A 21,818-nucleotide genomic window follows, 5' to 3' on the forward strand; every position below is an offset into this window, starting at 1 on the left:
AAGGCAAATTGTGTTTAACCAACTTGATTGAGTTTTTTGATGAGGTAGTAGAGAGGATTGAGGAGGGTAATGCAGTTGATATGGTGAATATAGCCTTGTAGCAAAGTTGAAGCTCATGGAATAAAAGGTACAGTGGCACCATGGATATGAAATTGTTTGAGTTGCAAGAAATACAGTATAGTTGTGAAAAGTTCTTTTAGACAGGAGAAAGGTATATTGTGGGGTTCCCAGGGGTTGGCATTCGGACTGCTACTTTTCTTGATCTATTTTAAGTGATCTAGACTTGGATGTGTAGGATACAATTTCAAAAACTGCTGCTGATGGAACAAAACTTGATTGCAAATTGCGAGGACTTGATAATGTGTGGACAAGCAGCAGATAAAACTTTAATGCAGGAAAGTGTGCAGTGATAATACTTTGGTAGAAAGATTAGGGAAAGGTAATATAAAGAACACAATTCTAAAATAGATGCAAGAACAGAGAGATCTGAGTTAGATGTGCTCAAATTGCTGAAGATGTCACAGCTGGTTAAGAAAGTGTTCAAAAAGGCATTTGGGATCCAGGACCTAACAAACAGAGGCATAGAGCACAAAAGCTACAAAGTTATAATACTGGTTTGGCCTTGACTACTGTGCCCAATTTTGGGCACCGCACTTTTGGAAGGTTTGATGACTCAATAGGGGGTGCAGAAAGAATTAAAAATGTTTCTAGGGTTGAGAGACTTCAGTGAAGTGGGTAGAATGGAGAACCTAGGATTGTTCTGTAGAAGGTTCAGAGTGTTCAAAATCATGCTGGAGCTAGACAGTACGCAGAGGGAAACTGTCCTATTAGAACCAGAATGACAAAGTCGAGAACCATAGAACATGGATTTAAGGTGACTGACAAAAGACCTAATGAAAGTGAAATGAGGAAAACTTTTTCATGCAGCAATTAGTTACAATCTCGAATGCAGTCAGAAAATGCAGTGGAGGCAGATTCAACCATGGTTTCCAAAAGTGAATTGGATACACATCTGAAAGAGAAACAATTACAGGGTTCCAGTGAAATGGAAGGAGAGTGGGACTAATTAAATTGCTCTTGCAGAGAGCCAGCATAAATGGCCTCCTTCTGTGCCAGAACAGTTTGATGAAATGAAATAGCAACTGGTTTGACAAAACCCATTTAGTTCAATCAATACATAATACCACAAAACAACGAGAACAACATTTTTCAAGTAGGTCTTCATTTTAAAAGAACCTGCTTTCTCTGGGCACAGCACTGGAAAGGAGTCATATTTGAATTTTAAACATAACTTTCTCCCTGCCAAATTCATCCTTATAATTCGGCATTCTCTTTGATCCAATTATTGTTTTGTTCTTAGCACACAAACGTGAAAAAGTGGGGAACTCTACAATAGCAAGCAGCCTGCAATTAAACCTACTTCTGTGGCCAAAGCTAAAGTACAAGCTGAAGCCTGTATGTCCATGCAGTAAGTAATCCTGCTGTTCCAAAGACAGCAGCAGGTTCTCAACACTTTCCGAAAAGCAAGTCAAAACTAAAAAGTCAGAAGGGAGTCTTCCAATAGATTTGGTCACCAAGTAGTCAGCAAGGGCAGGTCAATCGTTAGCTATGACAAAAAATGTTATATAACAGATCCTGGATTCTTGGTGGAATTTGAAGCCCTGCCACCTGGTTTCTAGGTTATGGGACAGTGTCAATTTAACATTTTATTACTACAGGATAGAAGTGGAACAAGGAAATGTCCGCATTCTGAAAAATCTAGATCAATGCCTTATAACTGGGGCTGACTGTGATTCACTGCTGCTAAAACACTAAGTATAACAATTGTGTAAGTCAACCTCTGGCTCAAGTGAAGCTATTGAGGTCACAGAATATTATATCACTCACTTTAGCTTCAAATGCATTTCATTTTATTTCAAAGGGTTCTAGTAGGAAAGGCACGTAATTAACTGGGAAAAAAAGATGTTCAAAGTTTCTGTTATTTCTTTTTCCTTACACTGCTTTGGTTAACTCTCTCTCTCTCTCTGGTGCCAAGCATTCTATAGTCAGCACAATGCTGTGAAGTTACTGAAAATATTTCTTCCAACCTGGCAAGATTCAACAATTTTTTTTTAAATAAAGAGAGCCTGCCATTCTGAAAGAGCAAGTGCTCTGGCCTGAAAGTAGCACTGGGTTAAAATATGAGTTACGCCTCTTAGAACAGCCAAATTAGGTGTGGCATGTAACTTCAAGTGCAATACCTGTGTACTTCCAGGTCACGTCCTCCAGCTGTAGCTGACTGTCTTTGGGCATATGCTGTTTGAGCCAAGACCAACAGTGTACCTGCTGGTCTGTGGGAGAGATGATAAAGAAGCTGAGAATTGAACAAAAGCACATATTAATTCCAACACAATTTACTCACCTTGCAGCGTATAGAAGATTCAATATTACTGCAGAGAGTAATGTTAACACCTTCGCTGCCCCATTCACTCAACACAAAAGGTGTGGTGAACAGTGCCAGAACAAGGAGGATTACATTTTAATGAACACAATTTCTTTCATCTCTGAGGGCCCTTATATCTGAGACCTCTCCTCTGTTGACATTTGATTGTCCAGTCTCCATGAATATCCTTTAGAGCAGCCCTCTTTATTGTTCAGTGGGACAGTGTTCCCTCTGTTTATGCAAGTCAGCAAAAAGTCTGACAACACCAGGTTTTAGTCCAACCAATTTATTCGATAGTAAACTCACTAGCTTTTTACCATCTTGATAGTTTACTATCAAATAAATCAGTTGGACTAAAACCTGGTGTTGTCAGACTTTTTACTGTGTTTACCCCAGTCCAACGCCGGCATATCCACATCATGCAAGTCAGCAACAGGGAACAGATTATTTTTTATTGCAATATACTGCAATTCTTTATAAGACTTTTCAAAGCCAACAGGCACAATCTTAGCATGGCTGGCAAAAAATTAATGACTTAATTAAGTTTGTTTAGCGTGCATCAAAGCCAAATATAATGAAGCACATTTGAAAAAATACAATATATTTTACTGCTTTATGGAGAGAAGTGTCAACTGTCTCAAACGAGCTCAGCGTCTCAATGTCAAGCCTCACCCTGTAATGGACTGAAATGGCAAAGTGAATCTGAAGGTGCCAGTAACAGATGAGCTCACCTCAGCACAACAGTCTCTACAGACACTGTCATCCAGCAGGCACCCAAGTTCTGCTCATGCATAGATGAAATTTGGGAATGAGACCAAATTTGGGGATGGACTTGCATTTTTCAACTACACCCACCATTCCAACTTGTGGCCCATCTCTTTAAATTGATTGGACCTTGTTGAGTCAAACGGGTTTAATTTACCATTCTTGCACAAGGAGTATCCTGTGCCAACATTTTACTTCACAAATCAAAAAATTGTATTTCTAAAGCACCTTTAATGTAGTAAAGCATCCCAAAGCAAAAAAGAACATTATCAAATGAAATTCAACACCGAGACATAAGATAGGCAGGTAGACGACCCAAGGTTTGGCTAAAGATATAGATTTAAGGAGTATTTTAAGAGAAAAAAGAGTTATATGGACACAGTTTTATGGAGGGAATTCCAGAGTCTGGGGTGTTGGCAGCTAAAAGCACAGACAACAGTGGTGGAGGAATTCCAAATTGGGAATGCTAAAAATGTCAGAATTAGGAGGGTGTAGACACTCGAGGGCTGTGGGCTGGAGTAGATTAGAGAAATCATGCAAGGCCATGAAGGGACTTGAAAACATAATGGAGAATTTTAAAATCACGATGGTGCTCAATCAGGGGCTAATATGCGCCAGTGAATAAAAGGGTGATGGGTGAATCGGACTGAGTGAGAGTGAAGAAATGTTTTAAATGGCTTCAAGTTTGTGAAAGCATAATGAGAGGCTTGCCAGAAATGTCGTGGAGATAGTCGAAAGGCATGGATGAGGGTTTCAGCAGCAGGTGAACTGAGGCAGGAGTGGAGCCAGGTGATATTATGGAAATGGAAAGAGATGGTGTCAGCAATGACAGAGATGCATGGTCAGAAGCTCAATGCATGGTCACATATGATTCTGAAGAAGGGGATTCCTAACCAGCTAATAAGATTTATAGGCAGTATGCAATCTTTAAGAGGACATGAGATCAGAAAGGAGTTAAATGATTATTAGATAAGCTAACACAAACAGTTTATACATACGTGAATGCAGCAAGAAAGTCAAAACATGTAGTTATAATTTTAAAAGATATATACTGATATTTTAAATGTACTGTTCACTTTAGCCAAGCATAGTTATAGAAAAGCATGCTGGTAAATATCAATAGTTTAAATCCAAAGGTTTGGGAACCAGCTAGTCAGCAGTAGTCATATTGGGAGGATTCCTATGAGGGGACATACTTTGCAACATTAATGAATAGGTACATTCACTGCCTAGACCCAAGGATAGATATCCTCTGGGTGCAGGGAAACATGTCTATTCAACCGGTGGGAATGTTCACTTTGACCTTATGCAGCATCTGCCATTACCAGGCAACAAGGGAATAGTTAGAGCCAAGAAGGGAGGCAATGTCCAACTTGATGGACAAATAAAATATCATGTTATTAAGTATCATATGGTTGGCTGAGGTACCCGTCAGAGATTTGTACTGATGTATGATTACGAAATAAAATTGATTTTAAGTTATTGGAAGGCAGAATTATTGATTAAAACTATAATTGATCTGTATTTGACTATATACGTCATCTTTTGGAGTGGATTTGTCGCTTTATTCTCAAAGCCATTTAACCCTTTGAACGTCTTTGGTTGGCTGTATGTTTGTTTGCTCTACGTAAAATAAATTTGTTATGTCTTTGCACAGAGATTTTTGCCTTGCAAGTTTGGCCACCTTCAAATTTCTCCACAATAATTCCAAGGTTACAAAGGGTCTGGTTCAGCATCAGACTGCTGCCAAGGAGAGAGTGGCATCAGTGTTAGGGAACACAGCCTATGGCAAGAAAAAATACTTTGATCTTTCCAAATATTTACTTGGAGGACATTTTTGCTCATCTAGTATGGGATGCCTGATAAGAAGTCTGACAATTTAGAGATGGTAGAATCAAGAGGGTTGGTAGTGGCATAGCTGGGTGTTGTCAATATACATCAGACATTAAGCTCTCGAAAAGATGGACACAGGTTTGGGATCTGATAGCATGCTTGAGGAATTTGGAGGGGAAAGCAGATGCAAGATGGTAATTTGCAAGGACAGAAGAGTTAAGGGTGATTGTTCTTGATGGTAGAAGATTTGAAGGAGAAGCAGTCACACCTTCTGCTGATCATTCCTTCAATTAAAAACTGTTGCAGGCATTGTATGATATTCTGATGGCAGGTGTCAATTTATATTTGTGTTCCCTATTGAGGACCTTTAGTGGCTTCTGGGCAGACATGTGGATAAATACCTGCGTTTGTTAAGTCGCACTACACTGCAGTCATTCTGGTAGCCGCCCCGTTCATTCAGCATTCCAGTGTGCACAATGTGTCCCACAGGAACATCCAAGTCATTGGAGCAGAGGTGCTGCAGAATCTCAAGTGCCTGGCCGCCTGAGGACTTGAGCAGAAAGTCTGATCAGTACACAATGCATACACTGGTGAACAAACTGATTTTTAAACAGATTTTCACTGATAAGTTCCAAGATATTTAAATTGAGAATCTGGTCTCTGCCCAGAATTTTCCAAACTTGCCATTGAGTCTTGGTGTAACAAAATCAGACCTAGTTAATGGATCTGACCAACATTCTCTCTAATTTCCTTACGCTGTGTGCAGCCTGCTTGTTGTACTATTGCATGGTCCCTTTAAAATTGCTGTACAACTTAAAGAAATGGCTTTCCATGCATCTAGGCTTCTGCACAAGCACGAATCCACACAGCTCAGAGGAAATGTTGGTCCTGGTCAATATTTGCAGCGCAATCACCCACTCCAGAGAGAGATTAATGCAGTCTCCACTACATCAGGAAGAGTAACTGGGAACTTGTGCTATGGAATCTTCCTATTCACACAGCAACTGCTGCTTTTACTCACAAAACAGTCACTTCAAAGCAATTCAATGCACATTAAGAACATTCTCACACTGCTGAAACATAGTAAGGCACTAGAGAAGTGCAAGACATTCTTTCTTAGTTATGAGATTTGGGTCTGCACTCATCACTTGCTTCTGGAGATGGCAGCTGGTGTTGTCTGAAAAGGTCACTTCAGCAGATCAAAAAAACAATAAGTTGGCATGGCATCAATAAAGCCATTGCATAACCAGTAAACAGGATTACATAAAAATGACAACCCAGATTTTTTTTTAAAAAGAGTGAATTTTGATCCCTCGGATATTTGTCTGGATTTAATCTTTGAAAACAAGGTTGACAGTGAAGAATTCCAATTCCACTGCATGTCCCTTAGGCAAATCCACTTACCAAACTTACCTCAGTGATGGAAAATTAATGATACCAATGAGATGAAATGAACAAACACTAAAAAAGGCTAAGCATGAGAGCTAGCATGGATTTCTAAAGGGCAGCTTGTGTGTAAATAAGTTAATTAATTCTCAAAGAAAATCCCAGAGTGTATAGCTAAAGGGAATATGATGGACAATGCACAGGTGGATTTTCAGAACGCATTCGATAAGATCCCACTTTAAAAGAAATGAAAGCACAGATTATTAAAGGGAATGCAGGTGCAGGGATTAAGGAAGTTTAGTCTAAAACATATTCCTGATTAGCCATATGTGATGGCTACAAATACATTGTTTTAGCCACATGCATGAATACTGGTTCAAAACAACAGACACATTCTCACTTCCACATAAACATACTTCACATATAGGCTTATTTAGTAACATCATTCTGTATACTAGACGCTAAAAAGTCAATCAAAATGCTTGTACTTTCCATTTTATTTTTATAAAGTTTATTTTATTAGTGTCATAAGTAGGCTTACATTAACACTGCATTGAAGTTACTGTGAAAATTCCCGATTCGCCACACTCCAGTGTCTGTTCAGGGATACCGAGGGAGAATTTAGCATGGCCAATGCATCTAACTAGCATGACTTTCGGACTGTGGGAGGAAACTGGAGCACCTGGGGGAAATTCACACGTAGGAAGAATGTGCAAACTCCATGAGAAGACTTTGGCTGATAGGATTAAGGAGAATCCTAAGGCGTTCTATAGGTATGTTAAGAACAGAAGGTTGGTTAGGGCAAGATTAGGGCCAGTTACAGACAGCAGAGGGAAGTTGTGTGTGGAACCGGAAGAGATTGGTGAGACATTGAACCAATATTTCTCTTCGGTGTTCACGCAGGGGGACATGAATGTAGCTGAGGAGAACACTGGGTTGCAGGGGTGTAAACTAGACAGTATTTCAGTTGATAAGGGGGATGTGCTGGATATTCTTGAGGGTTTGAAAATAGATAAGTCCCCTGGTCCGGACGGGATCTACCCTAGGATTCTCTGGGAGGCAAGAGAGGTGATTGCAGAGCCTCTGGCTCTGATCTTCAGGTCGTCGTTGGTCTCAGGTATAGTACCGGAAGATTGGAGGATAGCGAATGTTGTCTCATTGTTTAAGAAGGGGAACAGAGACTTCCCCGGGAATTATAGACCAGTGAGTCTTACTTCTGTTGTGGGCAAGGTTTTAGAAAAAATTATTAGGGATAGGATTTATAGTTATTTGGAGAGTAATGAATTGATTGGAGACAGTCAGCATGGTTTTGTAGCAGGTAGGTCGTGCCTTACTAACCTTATTGAGTTTTTTGAGAAAGTGACCAAAGAGGTGGATGGGGGAAAGGCAGTTGACGTGGTATATATGGATTTTAGTAAGGCGTTTGATAAGGTTCACCATGGTAGGCTTCTGCAGAAAATGCAGATGTATGGGATTGAGGGTAATCTAGGAAATTGGATCAGGAATTGGCTAGCAGATAGGAGACAGAGGGTGGTGGTTGATGGTAAATATTCGTCATGGAGTTCAGTTACGAGTGGTGTGCCTCAGGGGTCTGTTTTGGGGCCACTGCTGTTTGTAATTTTTATTAATGATCTGGATGAGGGTATAGTTGGGTGGATTAGTAAATTTGCTTATGACACCAAAGTCGGAGGTGTGGTAGATTGTGAGGAAGGGTGTCGTAGTTTGCAAGGTGACTTAGATAGGTTGCAGAGCTGGGCCGAGAGGTGGCGGATGGAGTTTAATGCGGAGAAGTGTGAGGTAATTCACTTTGGTAGGAATAACAGATGTGTCGAGTATAGGGCTAACAGGAGGACTCTGAATAGTGTGGATGAACAGAGGGATCTAGGTGTATGTGTACATAGATCCCTGAAAGTAGGGAATCAAGTAGATAAGGTTGTTAAGAAGGCATACGGTGTCTTGGCGTTTATTGGTAGGGGGATTGAATTTAGGAGTCGCAGCGTCATGTTGCAACTGTACACAACTCTGGTGCAGCCGCACTTGGAGTATTGTGTGCAGTTCTGGTCCCCACATTATAGGAAGGATGTGGAGGCTTTGGAGAGGGTGCAGAGGAGGTTTACCAGGATGTTGCCTGGTATGGAGGGGAGGTCCTATGAGGAGACACTGAGGGATTTGGGGTTGTTTTCGCTAGAAAGGCGGCGGCTAAGAGGGGATCTTATTGAAACATATAAGATGATTAGAGGTTTAGATAGGGTGGATAGTGATAGCCTTTTTCCTCGGATGGAGAAAGCTAGCACGGGGGGGAATGCCTTTAAATTAAGGGGGGGTAGTTATAGGACGGATGTCGGGGTAAGTTCTTTACCCAGAGGGTGGTGAGGGATTGGAATGCCCTGCCTGCTGCAGTTGTAAATGCGCCTAGTTTGGGGGCGTTTAAGAGATCCGTGGATAGGTTTATGGATGAAAAGGGATTGGTTTAGGTTAGAGGGTCATTGTTTTTTAACTGGTCGGCGCAACATCGTGGGCCGAAGGGCCTGTTCTGCGCTGTAATGTTCTATGTTCCATGCAGACAGCCAGCCAAGCCAGGAATCGAACCTGGGTCTCTGGCTCTGTGAGGCAGCAGTGTTAACCACTGTGCTGCCCCATTTTACCAACAAACATGCACAAAAAAAAATCATGTCAACATGGTGACTATTGCTCATTCTTGTATTTTAATAATCACAAATGCAATTCGCAATATCTGGATTCTCAAATGACCCGGTGTATTGGACATCAGTGCATTAAGAGATGTATGAAGACAGCTCAGAAAGTACTGTGTGGATGTACATAGATGTTTTTCAGATTGGTGAGACGGAGTCATGCCGTGCAGTAGAAACTCTTTTGTTCCCATTTATCCAAATGATTTTGACAGACACTTAAAGAAGGATATTTGTTACTGACATCAGTTTGCAAGCATGTCAAACTCATGAGGACAGTAGTCCAACAGATGATTTAGTTCAGTGGGCCAAAGGTTTGCAAATGCGGTTCAGTTTTATACAACAAAAATCACTCAAAAGGAACATGCCAATAACTGCAAAAATTAAAAGAATGAAGGAAGATGACGATCTAAGATCGCTGATGCATTTGTCTCTGATGCACGAGGGTGGTAAAACAGCAAACAGGTTTCTGTTTTATATAGAGGAATAGTGAAAGATTGAGGTAAAAAATAGAGGCAGGTTGTTTTCTCATTATTGAATCTATAAAGGAGCAAAATTCTGTGTCATTTATAAGTATTTTTACACAGGGTTATTAAAACAATCATTTAGCTCAAGTATTTGTTGGGATAGACACTATGGGCGGAATTTTACAAGATTGATTCTATGTGTCCAGCTAGCATGGAAGTGGGAGAGTTCCTGATCCGTTTTTTGAACGAGTTTTCACTTCCAATTTTATGTGCTTAGTCTGAAAAGATGGGCTAGTCAGTTTCTAGCCAGTAGAGGCTGTGAGCTGGACTTAACTCCCAAGCCAGCCTATGTAGGGAAGTATTGCACATGTGCAGAGCTCTGATGCTGCACATATGCATTAGCAGCAGTAGGGATCTGACAGGCAGAGAGAGAGCTGTCAGGCCCCTGCTACTGCAGGCAGCCTCAACTGCCCCCCCCACCACCATCCAGCAATCGCCAGGGCCCTGAGGCCGAGGCTCAGCTCCCGCTGTTCAGACCGATCCCCATTCCTTCCCCCACCATGGCAGGTAGCAAAGCAACAGGGCCCTCTCCCTCCATCAGCGATTGCAGGCAGTGTTGCAGCAGGTTTCCCCATCCCCCATTGGCCCAGGCCCGTTTCCAATCCCCCGCCCCCAGCATTGGCCCCATCCCCTGCACTGCCAGATGGACAGTGCCAAGGTGACCAGTGGGCATTGTTCAGGTGCCAATCTGGTGCTGCCCAGGGAGCACCTCCACCTTGCTCCAGCCTCCCTGGGGGAGCCTCAATGGCCTCTGGTTCCACTGCTGAGGCCAACACGACTGTCCCCTGTTCACAGGAAACAAGTATTTTCCTTGCCAGAGAGAACATCTCCTGGCAAGACCATAAAGATGAGTTAGCCCAAACAATTGATTGCTGGGCTCACTAAGCAGATGTAAAACAGCATTCAAATATATTTTTCAGCCTCTCACCCATTTCCAGCAAGAGAGTGACCTCACCAGAAATCTGGGTCTCGTAAAATCACAAAAACTGAGAAAGCGGGTGTGATCCTGAATTCTCGATTCTCACGCAATTTTACCAGCTCGCTCTGCCCATAATGCGTAGGATGAACCAGTAGAATTCTGCCCTATATCATTTAAAAGGAGCTGGATAAATATTTGAAAAGGAAGATTACCAAAAAAAGGTATTAGAATTGGATTGTTAAGGAGCTTGAATGAGAAAAGGCCTGAAAGGTCAAATGGCCACCAATCTTGGCTAAAATTTCTCAGGTTCTAGATCCTGGAACCACAGTCCCTTCCCACTGTGTATCACAAAGGACACCATACAGATGCAAATTCCAGCACCTCATTCATGAGGTCACTCAACCCATTGAGTCCATGCCAGCTCCAAGTGGAGCAATCCAGTCAGTCCCACTCCCCAGAGCCCTTCAAGTTTGCTTCCTTCAAATGCCCATCCAATCTCCTTTTGAAATCATTGATCATTTCCATCATTTCTAGAATCATAGAATTATTACAGCACACAAAGACCACTTGGTCCGTGAGCTGCATCTCCATTCAGAAGAGAATTTTATTTTACAATTAAATATGATTGAACTGTTGAGTGATGAAAATTATTGACTGAGAACTTGCATCAATTTTGAATTCCAATAATGTAAGATCCTCAGGTGTCAAATGAACACTTGGTCTTAAATACCCTATGGTTCCAGAATGTATCACTGTAGATTTTTTCCTACTGAAACACTCCTCCCACAAAGTTTACTTCTCAAAAGGGCCAGTTATGCATTTACAATAATGGCAAAAAGAGGCCACTCAACCTATCAAGCGCGTTCAGGCTCTCTGAGGAAAAAGCAGGATAGTGAGATTAATTGGCTTTCAGTGCCCTATCATTTTTTCCTTTCAAGTATTTATCCAACTTTCTTTTCAGTGTTGCGATTGAATCTGCCTCTTTCACTCTTTCAGTCATTCTAGGTCACTGCAACTCTTATTTTTTTTAAATGTATGATTCACTCTTTTGCCAATAAACTTTAACCTCTTCTCTAGTTGCAAACCTTTCTGCCAATGGAAACGATTGGTCCTTAGTTAATCCTATCCAAATCATTAAATTTCATCTATTTTTTTTAAATGATCACTGTTACAAGACTCTAACGGTCTATCCTTCTCAATGTTTATTACATTTGAGTTTTATCATCTGTGAAATTTGAAACTATGCTCTACACATGAAAAAAAGCTGCAGTCTGGATACCAATCCCTCAGGACCATTACATAATATCCCACCAGGCTGAAAAACAATCATTCACTGCTACTTTCTGCTTTCCACCCATGCTGCTCCTGACACTTGAAGTCCTGAGAGTTTTAATTTTGGTAACAATTCTAACCGGTATGTCATCAAAAATCTTTAAGTCCATACACATAACATCAACCACACTACCCTCATCAACCTTCTTAGTTCAAAGAGCCTGATTAACAATTTACAATTTAACAAATCCAAGCTGACTTTCATTAATTAGCCCATACTTTTTCAAATGTCAATTAATTTTATCCCAAATTATTGTCTCTAAAGGCATCCCCACCATCACCGTTAGGTTGACGGGCCTAGTTTCCAGGTTTACCCCTCCCCCTTTTTAAAAAGTTCACAAGAAGTAGGAGAAGACCATAACGACCAACAAGCTTGTTCCACCACTCAATATGATTGTGTCTGATCCTGGGCCTCAACTCCATTTTCCTGTCTGCTTCCCATATTCCTTCATTGTCAAACACCAGAAATCAGTCTATCCCAGCCTTAAATATATTCAACAACACGAGCATCCACACAACCCTCTGGAGTAGAGCATTACAAAAATTCATAACCCTTTGAGTGAAGTAATTTCTCCTTGTTTCTAAATGACTAACTTCATATCTCAAGGCAGTGCCCTGGTGTTTTAGATCCCACAGCTAGAGGAAAGAATCTCTCGGCGTCAACCCTATCAAGCCCTTCAGAATTCTGTAGGTTGCATTGACATTTCACTCTTCTCAACTTCAAAGAATATAAACTCAATTTACTTAGCCTCTTATCCTAGGTGAACTCCTCTTCCCAAATTAGTGAATCTTCACTGTGCTGCCTCCAACGAGGCATATTCTTTCTTCGATATGAAAACCCTGTACAATTGTAGCAAGACCTCTGTATTATTGTACTCCAATCCCTTTGCAATAAAGGCCACCATGCCATTTGCCTTCCTAATTGCTTGCTGTACCACATACTAACTTTGTTTCTTTTATGAGCATACCCAATTTTCTTTGAACATTTAAAAAATGTGAAACTTTGTTAAAAACACACACGAGATAGAAGTACTGGCCACTAGGCTCTTCAAACCTGCCCTGCTATCCAATACAATCATGGCTGAACTATGCCAGTATCAACTCCTTTCCTGTGCCATTTCCCCATGGCCCCTCCATTCCTTGATCTATCAAATATTTTATCCACCTCCACTTTAAGGTCGCCCCTCACTCTGCTAAACTCCAAGGAAATCAGACCAGTTTATTTAGTGTCTCTTACAGCCATAGAGGTTTATACCATGGAAACATGCCCTTTGGCCCAACTTTTCTATGCCGCCCAGTTTTTACCATTAAGTTAGTCCCAACTGCCCATTTTGTAATAAGATCCTTTCTGTAACAGGGTGACCAGAACTGAAGACAGTATTCCAGGTGTTGCCTTACTTATGTCTTGTACAACTTCAAAAGACATCCCAACTCCTGTATTCAATGTTATGACCAATGAAACCAAGCATGCTGAATGTCTTCTTCACCGCACTGTCCACTTGGGACTCCACATTCAAGGACCTATGAACTTGTACCCCTAGATCTCTTTGTTCTATAACTCTCTCCAATGCCCAACCACTAATTGAGTAGGTCATGCCCCGATTCAATTTACCAAAATGCCGCACCTCACATTTATCTAAATTAAATCCCATCTGTCATTCATCAGTCCACTGTCCCAATTGATCAAAATCCTGTTGCAATCCTAGATAACCTCCACTGTCCACTATGCCACAAATCTTGGTGTCATCTGCAAACTTACTAACTATGGCCCATAAATTCTCATCCAAATCATTACTATAAATAACAAGTAACAGTAGACCCAGCTCCAATCCCTGAGGCACACCACTGGTCACAGGCCTACAGTTTGAAAAGCAACCCTCTACAACCACCCTTGCCTTCTGTCATCAAGTCAAATTTGTATCCAACTGGCTACCTCACCCTATATACCCTGAGATTTAACCTTGTGCAATAACCTACCATGCGGTACCTTGTAAAACGCCTTGCTAAAGTCCATGTAGACAACGTCGACTGCACTGACCTCATCTACCTTCTTGGTTATCCCTTCAAAAAAACTCAGTTAAATTTGTGAGACATGATTTTCCACTCACAAAGCCATGCTGACTGTCCCTAATTAGTCCTTGCCTCTCCAAATGCCTGAAGATCCTGTCTCTCAGAATACCTTCTATCAACTTACCCACTACAGATGTTAGGCTCACATATCTGTAGTTCCCAGGCTTTTTTAAACCAAGGCACGTTTGCTACCCTCCAATCTTCAGGCACCTCACCTGTGGCTGTCAATGATTCCAATATCTGTGTTACAGGACCTGTAATTTCCTCCCTAGCCTCCCACAATGTCCTGGGATACATTTCATCAGATCCCGGGGATTTATCTAAATTGATGCAATTTAAGACTTCAGCATCTACTTTTCTGTAATAAGTACACTCCTCAAGACATCACTATTTACTTCCCCAAGTTCCCTAACATCCGTGCCTTTCTCAACAGTAAATACCGATGAGAAATACTCATTTAGGATCTCATCCATCTCGTGTGGATCCACATATAGATGATCTTGTTAATCTTTAACAGGCCCTCCTCTCTCCCTGGTTACTCTTTTGCATTTGTAGCTCTTTAGATTCTCCTTTGCCTTAGCCGCCAAAGTAATCTCATGTCCCCTTTTTATCCTCCTGATTTCTGTCTTAGCTCCATTCTAACAACCTCTACACTCTTCAACGGATCCATTTGAACCCAACTGCTTTTGCATGTCATATGCCTCCTTCTTTTTGACCAAGGCCCCAAGTCATCAGGATTCCTTACTTCCACCAGCGTTGCCCTTCACTCTAAAAGGAACGTGCTAACCCTGATTAATGCACTTTTGAAAGCCTCCCACTTATCAGACGTCCCTTTGCCTGCCAACAGACTCCCCCAGTCAACTTTTGAAAGCTTCTGTCTAATACCATCAAAATTGGCCTTACCCGAATTTAGAATTTATCTTTTGGACCAGACCTATCATTCTCCATAGCTATCTTAAAACTAATGGAATTATGGTCACTGGTCCCAAAGTGATCCCTCACTAACACTTCTGTCACCTGCCCTTCCTTATTTCCCAAGAGGAGGTCAAGTTTTGCCCCCTCTCTAGTCGGGCCATCCACATACTGAATGAGAAATTCCTCCTGAATACATTTAACAAATTTCTCTCCATCTGAGCCCCTGATACTATGACTGTCCCAGTTAATGTTGGGAAAGTTAAAATCCCTACTATTACCACCCTTTTTTTTGGAGCTATCTGTAATCTCCTTTTACATATTTGCTCCTCAATTTCCCACTGACCACGTGGAGGCCTGTAGTACAATCCTATCAAAGTGATCTCTCCCTTCTTATTTCTCAGTTCTTTCCATTTAGACTCAGCGGGCGAATGCTTGGATATATCCCCTCTCAGTACTGCAGTGATGTCCTCCCTAATCAAAATGCCTCCGCTTCTGCCTCCTGTTCTATCTTCTTTATCGCGTCCGTACCCTATTCCTCCCTTAGCCAGGTTCCAGTAGTAATAATCTCTTGACAGGACAACCCTCCCATCCCAGATTTGGCTGGTGAAACTCTTTTGGACTGCCTCCAACATTACTATATCCTTTATAAGAAGGGGGACCAAAACTGTATGCAGTATTCCAGGTGAGGCCTCACCAATACTTTATACAATTACAACAAAACCTCCTTATTTTTAAACTCCAACGCCTTTGTAAAGGCAAAAGTGACATTTGCCTTCTTAACTACTTGTTAGAACTGCTTGCAAGTTTTTTGAGATTCATGCACTGGATCACCGTGGTCCATCTGTACTTCACTTACCTGCAGTCTCTCTCCATTTAGATAATAAACTGCCTTTTGGTTCCTCCTACCAAAGTTCATGACCTTACACTTATGCACACTGAACTCCATTTGCCAGGTTTTCACGCAGTCACCTAATCTAATTGTATCCCGTTGCAGACTCACAATATTCTCATCACAACCTGCAGGTATGCTAATTCCCAATCAATGAGACTATCTCAGAATCCAATGGGATAACTTCTTAAATCTAAGAAATCTCATGTCCCTTAATCTAAGAAATTGTGCAAAATCACAGCCAGAATATCCGCTGCCTCCTTCAGAACCCTAGGGTGTACACCATCAGGTCTCAAGGATTTGTCAGGTTCACAACTGTTTGTTTTCTGCTGATATTAATTTCCATGATTTCCTCAATAACATTTGCAATCCTCCAGGCCCCTGGGACGATCCCTATATTGAAGGAGAAGCAGAACATTGTGGTCACAGCCTCCATAATTTCCTCTTTACTTCACTCACATGCTAGCACTGCATTTATTTGCAAACCATATTTCATTTTTTTAGGACAACTTCTGAATTGCCTTTCATTGAAGCTGTGTAGGCTTTTCATTTCCTGAAATCTCTCAATTTATGTTAACTTTGTAACATTTAGTTCCATGTTGTTTTGCAACTGCAGGGTGTGAAATGCAACCCATTCTTCTGTACGATAGCAAATTAATTAATGAGACTGTGGTCCTTATAACTTTGCATTGCCTCAATGACTGACAGCTTTGTTTCTGCGCAACACTGGAATTCCCAGGCCAGAGAGATCATTCTAGACACTTCAATCTACTGGCTCATAGTCAGGACAGGTTCATCTCCTTGCAATGCCTTATCTCAGGATTACACCAAGTAAAACCAGTGAAACACCTGTTCGAAAAGTCCCTTTAGACTCTGCTCAATAGTATGAGGCTGATTCCCCATTTGTAACACTTACTTTATTTAAGACCTGATACACTCAGTATTTGAGCTTCACAGAGCCAGCACAGACAAGATGGACCAAAGGGTCTATTTCTGAGCTGTAAACATTCTATAACTACTTATTGCCCATGAGCGTAGTGAAAAAAAATATTCAAAAAGATAGGAACCAAACACACAGGGCTACGGGAATTGAACAGGGGAATGGGACTGACTGGACTGCTTTACAAGGGGGAGGAATGATTTGATGTAAATTTGTGCTGTAAATCACAATATGATTCCATAGTCTTCTTCAACTTGCACTGGAAGCAGTTCAGAGAAGGTAGCTTGCTCCTGGGATGAAGAGATTGCCTTTAGTTAAGATTCAGCAGATTGAGCCTATACTCATTGAAATTTAGAAGCACAAGATGTCATCTTATTGAAACAAGATTCTAAGGGGGCATGACAGTGTAATTCTGAGACAATGTTACCCCTCTTGCAGGAATCTAGAACTAGGGGCAGAATTTCAAAATAAGGGATCTCCAAATTAAGACAAGGTTGAGGAGGAATTTATTTTCTCAGACAGCAATGGAGGCTGTGTCATTTGACTTGGACAGATTTTTCAAGGTTAGGTACTCCTGCTCCTATTTTATGTTTTAATGTTCTCTTTTCTCCCTACATTCTGTAAGACCATTTTGATGGATTTGAGCTGCACAGGAGTAGAAGGAGAAGGGATTCACAACACAGCTTTCGAACTTCCAGTTAGTTGCTCAGGATTTCAGCTTCAAATTCATGCTCCAAAGTTTACAGAGAAGTATTGCTATGCTTCACTTTCCTTAGGTACACACTGCCTTCCTGTAATTTTTCAGCCACTGACATTTTTTGAGGGGATCAGTATTGATCCAGCTGTAGCTGGATCATTCCAGCTTCAGCAGAAACTTACACTGAGTTCAAACTTGGTGAAAGATGACATGTCAATGACACAAACAGCCTCCTTACAGCACTTGACCTCTGCTCCTACAATGTCAAACCAGTCTGGTTTGTAGAACGTCTTACTCTGGTCTAATTCCAACAAATCTGGAAGACAAAAATAAGTAGTTCAAAGATTGAAATTTCAGATTAACATGGGGCAGACAGTTACAGAAAATGCACAAGACACTATAAATAAATGACAAGAGGAGAAGGTGCACACACAAAACCACAGACCAATTGTGGGACACACAACAGATGTTGGACATCACAATCATATCCAAAGGGTCGAAAATTGGTATACCTTAGGGGATAATAATGGCTCCCATTTTTGCTCATACGTATGAGCTGTAGATATAGATGACTTACATTTGGGTATAGACAGCACCACCTTGATATTTTCTAACAAGATAAAAATAGGAGGTTGGACAAAAAACAAAGGGGCAGAGAAAGAAAGACGTTTTAGCTAGTTGGGCAGACAGAAAGCAGATGCAATTTAACGTAGATAATTTGAGAGAAAAGCAGAGGTGTGATTAAACAGAATAGAAGGGTTCCCAAAAGCAGTGAGACCAAATTTAGAAAACCATTAAAAATGGCCAGTTGTGTAGTGGGTTTTATAAAGAAGGGAATAGAATACAAGAATAAAAAAGTAATCATAATTTGTACAAATCATTGGTTAGGCCACAGTTTTGGGCACTGCATAATGGAAGACATTGAATCTATAGAAAAAGTAGATTCACAGAATACTATAGTGCAGAAGAGGTCGTTCAGCACGTGAAAGTCCTGACCTGCCCACCTAATCCCACTTGCCAGCACTTGGTCCATGGCTTTGAACATTATGGCATGCCAAGTACTCATCCAGATACTTTTTAAAGGATGTGAGGCATTCACCACTCTCCCAGGCAGTGCTTCCAGACTGTCATCACACTCTGGGTGAAAAGGTTTTTCCTCAAATCCCCCCCTAAACTTCCAACCCCTCACTTTTAACTTGTATCCTCTCGTAACTGACCCTTTAACTAAAGTTTACTATCCACACTGCCCATGCCCCTCGTAATCTTCAGCACCTCAATCAGGTCACATCTCAGCCTTCTCTGCTCCAGAGAAAACAACCCAAGCCTATCCAACCTCTCTGTATAACATAAATGTTCCACCCCAGGCAATATCTTAGTGAATCTCCTCTGCACTCCTTCCAGTGTGATCACATCCTTCCTATAATGTGGTGACGAGAACTGCACACAGTATTACAGCTGTGGCCTCACCAAAATGCTATACAACTCCATCATGACCCCTCTGCTTTTGTAATCTATACCCCAGTAGATAAAGGCAAGTGTGCCATTTGCCTTTTTCACCATCCTATTAACTTAACTTTCAGCCTTCAGAGATCTATGTAACAAAGACGCCAAAGTTGCTTTGTTGTTTAGAACTTGCAGGTGTCAGCCTTTCATAGTAAACTTCCTGGTCAAATTACTACTTCCAAAGTGTATCAGGGTTGAATTCCAGCTGCCACTAATTTGTCCATTTGACCATCTTGTCGATATCTTCCTTTAACCAAAGACACTCAACCTCACAGTTAGCCACCCAGCCTAACTTACTGATCCTATTCCCTACAGTCATCTACTCATTTATGTAAATGACAAACAGTAGGGGATCCAGCACAGATCCCTGTGATACGCCACTGGTCACTGGCCTCCTGTCACTGAAGCAACCGTCTATCACCACCACCTGGGCCCGATTTTACCAATCGAAGCCTAAGGGCCAGGTCTGGGCTTAATATGGATCCGAGCCCAGAATCCTCGTTCCAGCACGCCCATACGCTTCTTGCCGGCTCCAATCCGATCCACGTTGTGGGCGGGGTTTAGCACTGCCAGGAACGATTGGAGCTCTGAACTGCGCATGCGCAGTTAGAAAAAAATCTGAAACAGTGCTCCCGGGCACAAAAGAGAAAACTGCGGCGGGGAATATGAGCTGCGATCAGACTCCCCTGGGAGGCAGCCCCCACCCCCCCCTACTTTGGAAGATAATGTCAAAACTATAATTTCAGAAACTAAAAGCCCTTCAGTCAAAAATTTGGGAAAATATTTCAAAATATATATCCCCCCAGCCATATTTTGGAATATTTTCCCAAATTTTTGACTGAAGGGTTTTTAGTTTCTGCGATTATAATTTTGACATTATCTTCCAAAGGGAATTCCTGTAATTTTGTGCAACATTCGGATGAAAACAAGATGAAAGAAAGGAACCAAGGCTGCTCCAGAGGCAGATTAGCTGCACCCAACATTGCCCATGCAAATCACATTCATAAGTAGGGCCACATCTGTCATGGAAAGCGAGAGAAGAGTTGCCAATACAAACTTCTTTTCACTATGTCTGATTTTCCAGAATTAGTAATCTCCTTGAATCTTATTTCCAACCAAGTTCCACCACGGAGACAAATCTTCCAAGTTCATCACATGATTCTGAACATTTGAGCACCTGGCTCATGGCTACAGCGACATACAGGTCACTAATTGATCACAAGGACACTATAGTTTAATTACCTTTCCCATAGATAATTAGGCAGCACAAAGAAGATACTACATTATTTTTAGTTTGCGAGATCCTCCCAAGTCCATCCTCTCCCCCCCCCCCCCCCCCCCCCACACCATCCTCCACCACCCAACCCCAACCAGAGATCCATCTGAGCCTGCCCTGTTCCTCTGGCGGATGCCAGCGGAAGGCCAAGGTGCTGCAGGCTCTCGAAGGACTGCAGGTCAGAAGGATGGTGGAGGGAGAACAGCGATCGAAGTAGGCTGGGGATCTGCTCTGCCAAGGGGGGGTCTGCCGCCAGGGGGGGTGGGGGTCCAATTGCAGGGAAGGGGGTCGGGGGGGGGGGGGGGGGGGGGGGGTGCTGTCTCCTAGGGGAATCCGATCGGGGTGGTTAGCGGGGGCAGTGGGGGGGAGGGTGTTCTGCGAAGGATGATCAGGGAGGATGGGCTTCGGAGTTTCCCCTGCAGCATAGGAATCCGCTTTGGATTTTTATTTTGCGGGTTGTTAACAGCACAGATCTGGTATGGATCCAAAGACGGTAAAGTGGGGTTTGGCGGTGGAGTTGGGCGTGCGGTTCATTAAGACGATTTAAATGCATGCTAATGCATTTAAATCTTTGGGCCTCCCGATTCGGGCGTGGACTGGATCCGCGCCCACATCAGGTGTCGGTAAAGTCGCAATTTACTCGGATTCAGATGCAGATCACGTTAAAGCCCAACACCCGAAAACAGGCGTGAATTTTTGGTAAAATCGGGCCTTCTGTCTTCTACTGCTAAGTCAATTATGAATCCAGTTTATCAGATCACCCTGTATCAAATGTGCATTTGCCTCCTTAATCAGCAACCTATGTGGGACTTTGTCAAAGGCTTTGCTGAAATTTATGTAAACTACATCAACCGCACTACCCTCATTAATACACTTGGTTACATGTTCAAAAAATTCAATCAAATTCGTTAGGCATGACCTCCCTCTGACAAAACCATGCTGACTATCGCTGATTAAATCTTGACTTTCCAAATGGATATAGATTCTCTCCTTCAGAATCTTCTCCAATAGTTTCCCAAGATTCACCAGGATAATGACAGAAAGTGCCAAAGATGGGACTGTAATTATGAGAGAAGCCTTTGGACTTAGAACAGGAATGGATGTGAAGATTTGACTTACTTAAAAGTCTTCCATTACAATAGTAATTACACTTCAAAAGTACTTCACTAGTTGCAAATCATTTTTAAGTGCCCTGAGTTATGATTTAACCATGTTACTTAGTTCCTGTCTGTGGTCAATTACCATTATTTATCACTGTACAGATCACCATCTCTGAAGTCCTCCTGCTCGCCCAGTAACCTGCACCATTAATGGTGTATATCCAGGTTCAAAATTTCATACAACCTCCCAAAACCACATCTGACAAGCACAATACTAACATCAGGAAGGTGTGTTGCTTTGCCCATTGGTGAATTGCAAAAGATATACTCACCCTTTCCAGGCGGGACAAAGTGCTTGACTCTCTCAAAGCCGTGCTTTTCCATCCAACGTGCACCTTGTGCATCCAGGCGATCATACAGGGGAGAAGTCCTGAGCTGTCGGCCAGTCTGGAAATCCCAACGAGGAACCTTCAGTTCATAAATGAGAGCTGCGATCAAAGAGGACGACAAAAAGTGAGCTTTTTTCTGCATCACCCTCAATTTCTCTCTACCTG

General features: G+C 41.9%; 1 protein-coding gene across 2 annotated transcripts in view; it reads right to left on the minus strand.

The window, feature by feature from the left end:
* The window catches only part of pdpr (pyruvate dehydrogenase phosphatase regulatory subunit), a 93,943-nt gene that overhangs the window by 41,533 nt on the left and 30,592 nt on the right, over positions 1-21,818 (minus strand). For both annotated transcript variants that reach the window (XM_080187153.1, XM_080187152.1), the window contains exons 11-14: positions 21,597-21,752; positions 17,568-17,701; positions 5,422-5,570; positions 2,241-2,353 (exon numbers count right to left, since the gene is read on the minus strand). In XM_080187153.1, the coding sequence (XP_080043279.1) occupies positions 2,241-2,353; positions 5,422-5,570; positions 17,568-17,701; positions 21,597-21,752 (552 nt within the window). The remainder of the gene's footprint in view (positions 1-2,240; positions 2,354-5,421; positions 5,571-17,567; positions 17,702-21,596; positions 21,753-21,818) is intronic.

This window comes from Carcharhinus amblyrhynchos, chromosome 4, assembly GCF_965287045.1.
Source record: "Carcharhinus amblyrhynchos chromosome 4, sCarAmb.v2.hapA, whole genome shotgun sequence".
NCBI classification, from domain to species: Eukaryota; Metazoa; Chordata; class Chondrichthyes; order Carcharhiniformes; family Carcharhinidae; genus Carcharhinus; species Carcharhinus amblyrhynchos.